The following is a 12,827-nucleotide window of genomic DNA, read 5'->3' as shown; positions in this document are numbered from 1 at the left end:
TACTGAGCCAAACTGTGACAGTCTCATTGTCACAGGTCGGCTAGAACTATGAGGTGAGTGAAAACCACTCACCTCCATAGTTCTCCTTTTTAAGTATGCCTGTATTTGGCCATTTGGGTTATGCATGGGTTATGTAACAAAGGCTATCTAAAGCAGTGTTTTCATTTGTTACCCAGTTGTGTGCCATTATCACTGGTGTGAGCCTTGTAATGTCCTACTTTCTGGGTGGGCAAGAACTGCCGGACATTTCAGGACTCCTATATATGGATACTTATGTATTGCTAAACACCTGGACTGGTTTCAGCAACCCAGGAAATCGGAACACCATCTATGAAAAAAGTTTGAAACATATTTAACATATATAAGTTTTTCAGGCTCTTGCTCAGTACTGGTGTTTTATTTAGCATATGTCTGGCCTAAAGTGATCATTTTGAGCATCACAAAACCAGAAGTGTTTCCTGTGATTGTAGGATGTCATGCCACAACCACACAGCTGAGCGCTTTGCATGCTCGAGCAGCACAGGCGTGTACAGAGATAGTGTTCATGTCTTCTGCTTCCCACACTTGTGGCAATATTTGTGAAGCAACTTCAAATGTCACCGAGGAAGTTAAATGCACTCGCGTCATTCTTGAATGCTGGTACATCCGTCTTCTCTAAAGGGTACCTAAGGTATCAGGAGTGGGGAAGTGTTGAAGTGATGTCCTTGCTGGGAGAGTCATCCTCTAGTTGTGCTGATTTATTGTCACTGGAAAACAAAATAAGGAAATTTTCCCTTTGTTGCTGAAACGGGAAAATCTGAAAGTGACACTAAACTCAGGAGTTAAATCTTAAAATTCAATTCAAATACCCTAACTATTACCAAAACTGTATCTTATTTGTGTATCACTCAGCTGTAGATCCTCAAATCATCTCTGAATTGGTGCTGACACTGTCCTTCCTTCTGGAGGGTGGCTACTTTTGTTCCCCATGGTCCCAGTGTGTGTTGTAAAGTAGCCACCGCTCCAAGCTCACTCCTGTGATGGATGAAAATATCCTCCTTTAGTTTAATAATTTGTATTGAGATTGTAGTCCATCACAGGAGTGAGCTTGGAGCGGTGACTACTTTACAACACACATGGGGACCATGGGGAACAAAATGTAGCTCGGAATATAATCACACAAAGTGTAAAATTCACGATGTGTCATTGTAGCAGTGAATGAAGAACTGAATAATGTTAGTGCTGACAATTGTTTTATATCTCTTACAAATCTGCCACAAACAACAAGGTAATGGATCTGATTGTTTTCTAGGATAATAGACAGTTGTACCGACGGCAATCACAGAACATTTAAAGTGACACTAAATCTTAAAAATACATGCAAGTACTCTATTAACAAAAATGTATCTTCTTTGTGTATGGCTCAGCTGTAGAGTGTGGCTACTTTTGTTTCCCATGGACCCTGTGTTTGTTGTAAAGTAGCCACCACTCCAAGATCACTCCCGTAATGGACTGCAATCTCAGTACAAGCTAGTAAATGAAATGTGAGATTGTAGACCATCACAGGAGTGAGTTTGGAGTGGTGGCTACTTTACAACACACACAGGGACCATGGGGAACAAAAGTAGCCACCCTCCAGAAGGAAGGACAGTGTCCGCACCTATTCAGAGATGATTTGAGGATCTACAGCCGAGTGATACACAAATAAGGTCCTGCAGTGTTAATAGTTTAAGGTACTTAAATGCACTAATAAGGATTAACTCCTGAGTTTAGTCTCACTTTAAAATGCAGACCATTGTTACAGTGACAACTGTCTAAGAAGGGATGTGCCTTCACTTTGAAGAGATTCCATCTCGCTAGCTCGTGTGTCTGAGACTGGAAGTAAAGGGAAAATCTCCCCAGTGGAAAAACATAGCATAAAAACACCTGCCGGGGGTATTAACCGTTACCCAGTCAATTCAACATAAAGTTTTACTTTAAAAACTGCTTGTGCCATAACCGGTCTGTCCATATACAGTGGTACCTGTGTTCACGAACGCTTCTGTTCACGAACAAAGTTTGGGTACAAGTGTTATGTATAGAACTTAAAAGCTATCAAAAAACTAAAAATGGGTATTTTCATAAGTTTTTTTTTTTTTTATCCTACTCCTAATAAATATATCGATCTAGAAATGTGTAATTAAAAAATAAAAACCCCAGTGGTGAATAAATACCACCAAAAGAAAGCTCTATCTGTCCCCAAAAAAGGGTATAAAATTAATTTCAGTACAGCGCTGCATGACGGAATAAATGTCAGTTAAAGTACCGCAGCGCTGAATACTGAAAAATGGCCTGGATGGGAAGGGGGTTTAACACCGCGGATGTCAACTGGTTAAAGATGCCCATAGGATGTACTTCTCAATGCACTGACACAATTTCACACAATTTTCAACATGCACTTCTTGCGTCACAACTCTCACAGAGCCTGCCTTTTGAGCTACAACTCAGTCTGAATGTAACATTATCATTGCTTAATGGAAGCAATGCATGATAGGCTTGCAGTAGTCTTGAGAAATTGAGATTTCATCACATCAAACAGCATGGAAAGAGACACAAAGCACACTGGGAATTCAGGAAGCTGAAAGTGATGGGCAGACAGAAGGCTGCACTCACTACATAAAAGAGAATTTTTTTTCTCTGATTTTTTTTCCTCGTAGCTTTATTGTATTAATAAAAACAACTCTAGTATGTATTCCTAATATGTATATATACATGCAATCAATAAAACAAGGATTGTACATAGAACAATATCGGACCTCTGAAAAGTACAAGCATGCATATGTACTCAGTACTTGGTTTGGGCCCCTTTTGCAGCACTTACTGCAATTACTTTTGCACGATATTCTAATTATTCGAGTTTCACCTGTGTATATCTATCTATATCTATCTATCTATCTATCTATCTATCTATCTATCTATCTATCTATCTATCTATCTATCTATCTATCTATCTATCTATCTTATAAGAACTGTGGGTTTGACCTACTTCAATGGTTGATTATTATACTATACAATCTAAGCTGAAAAAAAACGAAATACCTGCAATTCCTACAAATACATTTTCTGTATGTTTAGTGGTAATGATTGTCTCTACACAGCTGCCTCTGATACCATGTGGTGCTAAATTTAAACTGTATCTAAACCCAAGAGCAGAAATGTAATATAATGCAGCCTACTTGTCCTTAGATGTGTTGGCTGCATTAGTTTTGCAGGCTAAGTACATTTTCTGCACTAATGAAAAATACCTGTTGATTCCGCCTGAAATCCAGTGAGCTTGTAAGTTCCTGTGCACTGAACTGAAATATCAAACAATGTCCTCATCCTTCCAAGTGGTGACCACGCTGCTTCTCCTCTATAGACCTAGTACTGTATGCATTGTCCCAGTAACTGGCAGGAAGGAAAAATCCTGAAAACTAATGCAGCCACGTACCTAAGGACTAGTAAGCTGCACTATATTCTATTTTTGTTGTGTTTTAGATACACTTTTTTGATGCAGTTTAACAAAATTGAAATATATTTAAAAATAAGGAATTTAAATACAGGACAGACAGGTCTTTGTTACATGTTGGCTTTTATTCTATATTTTTCCCTGTACTTTTTACAAAGTTGCATATATTTTTCAAGCTCGTTGCCTCCAAATCCGAAACAACCTAAAAATTTGTTTCCTTTGACGAAACGAATAAAAACGTTTTCTGTTTTAATTTTTTTAGTCTGGAAACTATTTTTTTGTTGTGCACATGTCTATCCGTTTGCCTTTCTCCTCCCCATTCTTTGGGAGCGAGGCGGATTGCATCTCCTCCGGTCTCTGAGCTGTCATTGCTCGGCTCCTCAAGCCCAGCAATGAGCTATTGAAGTGCGATCTGCACTTAATAGCGTATTTAAAGTGTAACGGTGATGCTTGGGGTCTTATGGACACCCAGTATCTCCTTTTTAAGAGGACCTGTCCCCACCAATATGCTAACGCATGGGGGCTTGTAAGCCCCCTATGTGATGGCAATTAAAGTTAAAAAAAAAATAAAACCAAACCCAGTTTAAAAAAAATCTATATAGAATAAAATGTAAAAATAAAAAAAAAATGTCTTTAAAGTCACGCGCATCGGGTGCCTACGTAAGAAAACGTCACTCACGCTACACATGTTTGGTATCGCTGCGCACGCCAGAGAGGGCAATAATTCTAGGGCCAATATTTACGCATGCCTCTAAACCCTTGGTTCTCAACTGGTGGGTCGTGACCCAAAAGTGGGTCGCGACCCCGTGTTCAGTGGGTCGCCGTGTGCCTTCCACTTTTCTAGGTGAGAGGCTCCCCCTAGCACAGCACTGTCAGTACTTGCGGCGAGCAGCCATTCAAAATATGCTGCCCAGTGCCGAGTGTCAGCTTGAGGTGGGGTGGGCTGGGTGTATGGCCGCGAGAGAGAGCCATCCCTACGTGCATTGCTTACAGCTCCCTTGCATGTCCTACAGAGTTGCTTGGACCGAAATGATCTCGCATTCTGCCTCCTGACACCTCTACAAGGGAGCTGCAAGTCGATGCACATATGAATGGAGCTCCATCACAGCACAGCAGCCCACACTGGACCTCAGGCTGAGTATCCACTCCAGTTCTCGTAAAAATAGGGTGACTGGGTGGATTTAAAAAAAAATAAAACATTTTAAGGGCCCATTCACACTAGTACAGTGTGGTAATCACGCAGTCCCATGCTTTGGATTGCCACTCTTTTGAATGGCACCCCAAATACATCTCCCACCCACAGTTCTATTGCAAACATCGGAACGCGTGGTACAGCAATGCCATGCGTTCCATTGCAGTGCGACTTGGGTCGTGACTTAATGACTGAACACAAATGTGGGTCCTGAGGTTACACAGGTTGAGAACCACTGCTCTAAACTGATTACCTGTGGGGGCTTTTAAAGCGTCGCTATGTACTTTTTGGGGTACTGGATTTTGTCTCTGTTTCATGGATGCAGGCAGCTTTTAACCTGTCATGTGGGGTATCTATTTACTCATCGTAACCTCCTCTTTTATATTTTATAAAGAAAAGGGTACCGTATTTGCCGGCGTATAAGACGGGTTTTGAGACCTTAAAACATCCCCCGAAAATCGGGGGTCGTCTTATACGCCCGGTACATACGGAAGGATACGGTATACTGTATGTTGCTTCGGCTACATACAGTATACCGCGCTGAGTCAATCACAGCAGGCTTTGTATTAATGAATACAAAGCCTGTATTCATTAATGCAAAGCCTGCCGTGATTCACTCAGCGGAAGACTGAGGACACAGCGGGGATCGTGGACAAGGTAAGAGACTGTAATCCCGAGTATGGCTCGGGGTTACCGCTTATGGTACTGAAAATTAACCCCGAGCCACACTCGGGAATACCGCCATGGATGTTAGTGGGTGCATTTAAACATTATTTTGGGCTATACTCATCTTACACAACGAGTATAGCCCAAAACCTATATTTTAACACAAAGTAGGGGGTCGTCTTATACACCGGCAAATACGGTATTTTATACGGTAAAATTAACAAGTGCATTTTTCACTAAATATTTGTGTTTAATAGAGTTGCACCAATATCTTGCAACATGAACATTTTTAACTGCCACCAGTTAAAAATGTTCATGGCAGCGAAAGGGTTAAATTTTTTTTCCTAATGACCTTTTTGTGTTTTGCTTCATTTGGGTCTCTTTTGTCCAGCATAAGGGAAGGCAATTTGTGGTCATGGTTCCCTTTAAAACACCTGTACATGCAAGGTCTTACACTGTTGTATGGACATTAGACTGTAAGCTCCTGCAGTAGAAGAAAGTCATATGTACGGTTCTATGAAGTCTGTCAAATGCAACAGAATACCAATATTACACAGTATAATTCCTTTGAGTATAAACTGGCTTAGATGCCATAACTTGCATAAAAGTAAAGGTCAGCTCAAATATTTTTTACTTTGCTATACTTTAGCCCTGGTTCACACCTAGACAGCAACGTTTTTGCACGTTTGTACGTGCATTAGCAGCATGCTGTTATTTGCACGTTGTGCACATTTTGTATGCATGTTTTAATGCGCATACATGAAGACACGCGTTTCGATTGGCAGCTCATAAACCATTGTGGGCAATGGTAGAACGCACGTATAAACGCGCAAAAACACTCACGAAAATGTGCAACATGCTTCTGTTGCGCGTTTTTGGGCATTTCCAATGAAGTCTATGGGGAGGAAAAGCGCTTTTAACTGGCCAAAGAAGCTTCTGTATCTTTTCAGGCTTCTGCCGTTTTCCTGCTCTGAGTTTTTCTGCTTGGGTATGAAGGACCATTGAAAATCATGGGATTTCTTGTGTTGGGCAGGTAAAAGTGCTTTTCTATCGGCTCAAAAACTCCTAGGTGTGAACCAGGGCTTACTAATGGCTGAGAAAGCTGTTGCAACAATGTTGAAAAAAAAAGTGGCTTCCTGCCAAATACATTTATGAGGAAGAGGAATAGATGATCGTATGGTTGTGTGATTTGTTATATTCTAAGTTCCTTATTTATTTATCTGCGGGCAGAAGAAAATTTTGGATTCTCCTTTTTTTTCTAATGTATAATGCCTGGTGATTATCATGTCCCTGATGTACAGACCTGTCAGACATCCCCTTAATGATGGGTCTCTTCCAGAGACACAAATATGGACACTCCAACAAATTAAGTAGGCATGTTCATGCATCTCTCTGGGGAATAGGATTTCTTTAGGCTGTCGGATTTGTGCCTGCACCCCTCTATCTTCCCAATGGCATGTTTTAAAAACCTTGTTTCTATTGATGGTTTGTAATGACATATTATAGGCACACATACGCAGCCTCTGCTTTGCCGTGTACACCTTGGTTTTCCTTCAAAGAACGAGCCAAAAAGGTTTGCTCACCCCTTTTCTTGAGATCCGTTGTGATCTAAGTCATAAAGCACAATTGGTGTCCTTCCTCCATTAAAATGTCCTCCAAAAACATTGATCAGCACTTCCACAGCAATATATCAAAACATCACATTTATTTTTAAAATATTTAGCTAGAAATTCCAGATACAGAGATCAACTTCTTTTGACATAGAAAGGTCTTGGGTCTTATTTACACTACAAGTGAACAAGACTTGCCTAAATGTTTTGGAGAATTTACATTAAGTGTGATGTTTAACATACTGCTGTGCAAGTGCTAATTAACATTTTTCATGGCTCTACTTTACTGTTCCTTCTCAGGGAATTCATGTTTTTCATGAACTTGCATGTGGATGCTATTTTAACAGTTAAAATGTGTAGTTTATCTCTGCAATACATGTCCTTTTCTCTATGCTTTATCCCTTTTAAAGAACCTATGCCATTGATCCTGGTAGCAATCCATTAAGCTCCAATTCCCTGTTGAAGCTGACAACATTGTACTTTTAACAAAACTTGGTGTCAGTCTTTTGCTAAACCACAGAATTCCTCTTCATCTCCACAATATGGGTATGCAATGTTTTGTAATCTAAGATAAAAAATGGGAGGGCTGATTAGACTCCTTGAGCTAATAGGTAAACGGGACAAAAACAGCTCTGAATTTCTGACCGTATCAAAAGGTATTTTTTGCACTTTTGAACAGATATACAGGTGAAACTCGAATAATTAGAGTATCGTGCAAAGTTCATTTATTTCACTAATGCAACTTAAAGGAGAACTATGACATGAGTGATTTCCACTAATGTCATAGTTCTAAGCCGACCGGTGACAATGAGACTGTCACAGGTCGGCTCAGTAGATCGGGAGGTGAGAGAACACATACCGGGTTCCCTCTAATTATTACATGCAATCAATAAAACAAGGATTGTACATAGAACAATATCGGACCTCTGAAAAGTACAAGCATGCATATGTACTCAGTACTTGGTTTGGGCCCCTTTTGCAGCACTTACTGCAATTACTTTTGCACGATATTCTAATTATTCGAGTTTCCCCTGTATATGAAAAGACTTACAATGATACATAGACCAAAAGGGAGCAAATATGGGACGTGTATTTTTTAGAGCAGTGGTTCTTGACCTGTGTAACCTCGGGACCCACATTTGTCCTTGGCCATTAAGCCGCGACCCAAGTTGGCCATTAAGTCTGCTGTGCTGTGATGGTGCTCCATCCATATGTGTATTGTTTGCAAAGCTCCCCTGCGCGCCCATAGAGGTGCCGGGAGCCAGAATGTGATGCACTGTAAGCAATGCACGTATGGATGGAGCTCTTTTGCGGCCATAGCCCCACCTCACCCCACCTCAAGTCTGCACTCGGCACCGGGCATCATATTTTGGAATGGCTGCTCAGTGCAAGAACTGACAGTGCTTCTCTAGGGGGATGCTGAGTATCCTCTCACCTAGAAAAGTGGAAGGCATGTGGCAACCCACTTTTGGGTCACAACCCACCAGTTGAGAACCAAGATTTTAGAGTACACATACACTTTAGGCAGGGTAAATATAATTAAATTCGGGTCTCCCTTTTAGAGTCTAAAGCTATACATCTCTATATCTAATGCAATACAAAATATGAAGGAACAAGTATGTAAATCTGTATTAATCCTACAAAATTACTTTAAAGTTAACACTGCAATGGTAGTGGACACAAGATTCATGCATCTTTTACCCAAGCTTCTCATATTTTTCTCATGGGATTTATTCGGAAAAATGTAAATGTGAGTTCTGACTAAAAGCTGTGTGAATCTTGAGTCAAAACCCTTTTAAAAAAGGCTGTTAAATATCCAGTTAGCTTCTTCTTTTTTTTTTAATTGAAACTACACGGAAATTCCAAGCAGCAAGCTGTCTGATAAAGTAATTGCATTTTCTACTAACTTAATTTTAAAACTTGACCTTAATACCCAAAAATTAGATTAGTAAGTAAATGTGGGTACATACTAGTATACAATATACCAAACTTTTACTGTTTATTTGCTGCATGCTTTGACTGATCCACGACGTTCACGACAGAACACCGGTATCTGCGCTTAGTATAGGGGCATTTTCACGAGTATGAGTACTCATGAAAATGCCCAACAGATGGAACGCCAGGGCCCACAGAAAAGGGAGTCAAGATCTCCCTTCTATAATTACTGACTGTCTCATCCTGGGAGTTGTGGGTGTTCAGCAACTCTTGTTGCATTCTCCAAAATTTTGAAAGCTCCCATAAAGGCCACAGTTGGTGTGCTGACCCAGGAATGCAAAGGTCACACCAATAGAGTCCTAGATACTATTGGGTGGCTGAACTTATTGACTGTAATTATGAGAGGTAAGAAAGTGAGATGGTTTAACTCTGCAGGCTCCACATTTTTTTTTTTTGTGTGGACCTATCCATAAAATTATTCCTTTTTTTTCCTTTTATGGAAAGGATCAGCTCGATCACACAGATTTAAGTAGGTGAAAAATGTCACTGATGAGCAATTTAGAAGTGTTCATTATTGTCCCCCTAGGGCAGCGGTTCTCAACCTGTGGGTCGCGACCCCGTCGGGGGTCGAATTACGATTAGCCAGGGGTCGCCTAGCGGTTCCCGGCCACCCGGGAGAGAACACTTTCTCCCGGAGAGGTTTACTCTGCTCGATCGAGGTCCCCCTTCTAGTTATTGACAGCAGCAGAAGGCGGGTGCAATAGCTAGTTTGCTATTGGCTATTGGAAAGTGAAATAGTCAATAGAAATCTAGCTATGCATTCTTATGGTGTTTTTTTTATTTTGACGGCGTACGCCGGTAGTTCTCAATCTGTGGGTCGCTTTGTGATTTCTGCTGTGCTAGGTGAGAGTCCTCCTTAGCCCTCTCCTAGCGCAGCAGTGTCAGTTCTCCCGCAACACCGCCAGATGTCGCTTTAGCAGCCGCGTCATCCCTAAATTTTACAGTTGGGGGTCACCACAACTTGGCAAATGTTACCAAGGGGTCCCGGCCCTAGAAAGGTTGAGAACCACTGCCCTAGGGGGAACCTACATGTTCTGAGTAGTTGTGCTAATGAGGGAGAAATGGAAGAAATGTATATAGGACTGATGTCATAAAGGTCTAAGTTAATGTACTAAAATTGTGTTAGTATTTTAAACAAATTGTGTCTATAGTTTAATTTACTTTTGCTTTCTCTCAACAGCAATATGCCCCATCTGTTTTTGAGAAATATACAGCCAGCATCACTATCGGAAACAAAGAATTTATTCTTCATTTGTATGATACAGCAGGTATGTTCAGCATAATGATCTTGTTGTATTTAAAATGTAACTGTACATTCTAATGATTATTAGCTCTTTTAATACACCCATGGATACCAAATGGCATTGCAGAAAGCGCCTGTTATCTCAACCATTTCTATCGTCTGCTTTAAGGGCTGACCTCAGAGGTCCGGGCCAGCTTACACATTGCTTTGTTGACATTTTAGGATGATTGTGTTTGCACTGCAACTGCAGACAAGGAATAAGAACTAAGCTCCGAAAGAACAAGGAAGGCATCTGCTCTACAAACCAACTTAAACAAAAAGTGTGCTTTGCGCATGCAGAGCAAAGCACAAGGTTTATTAAATGCCCCCTCTTCCAGCAGCTCTTGTGCTTTCATCTGCGGGAAGCTAGCCCTGTGTAAGCTCTGAGGCACTGTGTTTAGAGCTAACTCAGAACTAGGGACTCTCTCTCCGCCCCCATGTGATGGCACTGGACCATTCACTAAGCTACAGCATTGTCACTGGAGAGGGAAGGGAATAAGTCATGTGCTACTTATCCGAAAATACCAGTTATTGCACCTTGCACCGAAATGGAGTAGTTCTTCCTCTATATTGTTGTGGCAGTAATTACATTCTGGGTTGGCTATATCAGGCATTACCTCCCAACTTTCTGAGATGGGGGGGGAGACATTTCGTAGCGCAAAGTATGTAGTCCAAGGTCATATCCCTGTTACGCCCCCCGTTAATTGTTTTCAAAGTATTGAAATGCAAAAAGATTGGTTAAACCCACAAGTGTTTTTTTAACCATTATTTTATGCTGGTTTTTCAAAATAACTGCAGTGATTTAGAGGTTTAGTGCAATACAATACTTTTGGTAGTGAAATAAAATATTTGTTAGAGAGGACTATACATCAGACTATAAAGAGGCACAACTGGAGGAAAGAGGGACAGAGGAATTTGGTTGACAAATAAGGTTGTCCCCTGGACAAGAAGTGAGGGGAGATATCTCTAACAGAGCCCCGGATAGTAGTAAAATGTGACTGGGGTTCTAACTTTTCACATTCCATACATAAGAAAAAAACAACTTTAATAAAATTGCTTTGCTGTTGCAGTATAGTGGTATAAGCCCTTTTGTTCAGGACTAATTTAGGTTTGTAGATTAGCATGTAATAGCAGAGTCTAACTAAAGTTGTCCCAGGACATCTGATAACAGGACAAATTGTGTCATTCATTATAGAGGGAGCTCAGAGCTGGTCAAACCATTTTCTTTGTTCCAATACAGTATAGCTAAGGTGTTTGCTATGAACACTACTTCCCCTGTATGCATCAAGAGTTGGCACATAAACTTGGGCATTGTTGTAAGTGTGCCAAGAATTCTTTATCTAGGGCAACTTGGCTTGTGTGTTTTACACTTCAAAGTAACTACATTTTCTCTGCTGAGGCAGGCGTGTGTGTGTGTGTGTGTGTGTGTGTGTGTTTCCCTTCAAAGTAATTCTTTTTTCTCTGAATTTAGAAGTACTGCAGCCTCTGTAATATGTAGGTAGTTAGTATTCTGCAACATCTTCGAGAGGTCCTTTTTAAAATAGCCCAATGTCCTTTCCTCCAAGTAGAACTGGATTTCTTTTTTTTAATCTAAGGCAGCAAAACTAGGTAGAAAATAAGCTTTCCATTCTTTGTCACTATAAAGTTTGGGTAAAGAAAAAAGGCTTAGCAAAACCCGTTGTCATGCAGAAGTCCTGCAGTTCCGGAAAACTGTACATGTTTTGCTACCTGTTTTGCTTATCACTTTCTACAATAGGGCCCTTGTCAGAAGCTCACTGCAAAGTGCTTATCTGGCAGAGAGCCACTCTTGATCTGAAGCTTGGCTGTGTGAAACTACCAAGGTCTACCAAGTGAAGGCTGTTCTCTTTTAGTTTGCAGATCCAACCAACAAGTTTAAAGGAAAACCATCCTGAGAAATGTAGTGGCTACAATTGCTGACTTATCATTCTGCCAATGCCAGCCACCTGTCTGAGCCTTGTTTCACTACTTTTGAGTCACTAACTCAGCAGAAGCATCCAGTTCAACGTCTGTCTCTAACACTTCTCATATACCTGTAGATTCTGAGAAAGAAGACACACTCATGCAGAGGTTTCTTGAATTTATCAATGTTATCAGCAGATGCCTCTGCCTGTGGTAGGGAATTCCAAACTTTCACTACTTTCACTACTCTCACAGTGAATGACCCCTTGCGAATTTTAAGATCGAACCCCTCTCTTCTAACCTCCTGCTTGTGTCCCAGGGTTCTCAATACAGTTTTGGTAGTAAACAGTTTGTTCCTAATATTGAAGGCCCCGATGATGATTTTGAAGACTGCAATAAGGTCCCCTCTTAATTGCCTCTTTTCTAAGATGAATAAGGATAAAGCCTTTTGACTTTATTCTGACTGTCCTTGTATGTATTCTTGTTCTGGATCTCTGAATATTAAAGCCAGAGGGTCAAAGCCAGGCAGCTAGCTAGGCGGCCAGCCCATGAAGAGTTTTTTATCTGACCCACTCATTTGCAAAAAGCTTTTGGTAGAAGAGCCCATAGCGCAGATCCCTTTTTTTTTATTTTTATTTTTTATTTTCTTCAACTGTAAAAGTTTGTGCACCCTGCAGATCTGGCTAGTCCTCCAAT

At 40.8% G+C, this 12,827-nt stretch overlaps 1 protein-coding gene across 1 annotated transcript in view; it reads left to right on the top strand.

Moving 5' to 3' along the window:
* RHOF (ras homolog family member F, filopodia associated) overlaps positions 1-12,827 on the top strand; it is a 52,521-nt gene that overhangs the window by 17,687 nt on the left and 22,007 nt on the right. The window contains exon 2 of the mRNA XM_018557094.1: positions 10,110-10,197. Within this exon, the coding sequence (XP_018412596.1) occupies positions 10,110-10,197 (88 nt within the window). The remainder of the gene's footprint in view (positions 1-10,109; positions 10,198-12,827) is intronic.

This window comes from Nanorana parkeri, unplaced genomic scaffold, assembly GCF_000935625.1.
Source record: "Nanorana parkeri isolate BGI_ZX_2015 unplaced genomic scaffold, ASM93562v1 scaffold13, whole genome shotgun sequence".
Taxonomy (NCBI): domain Eukaryota; kingdom Metazoa; phylum Chordata; class Amphibia; order Anura; family Dicroglossidae; genus Nanorana; species Nanorana parkeri.
Note: the sequence above shows the minus strand (reverse complement) of the source record. Positions and strands in the feature narration are given on the sequence as shown.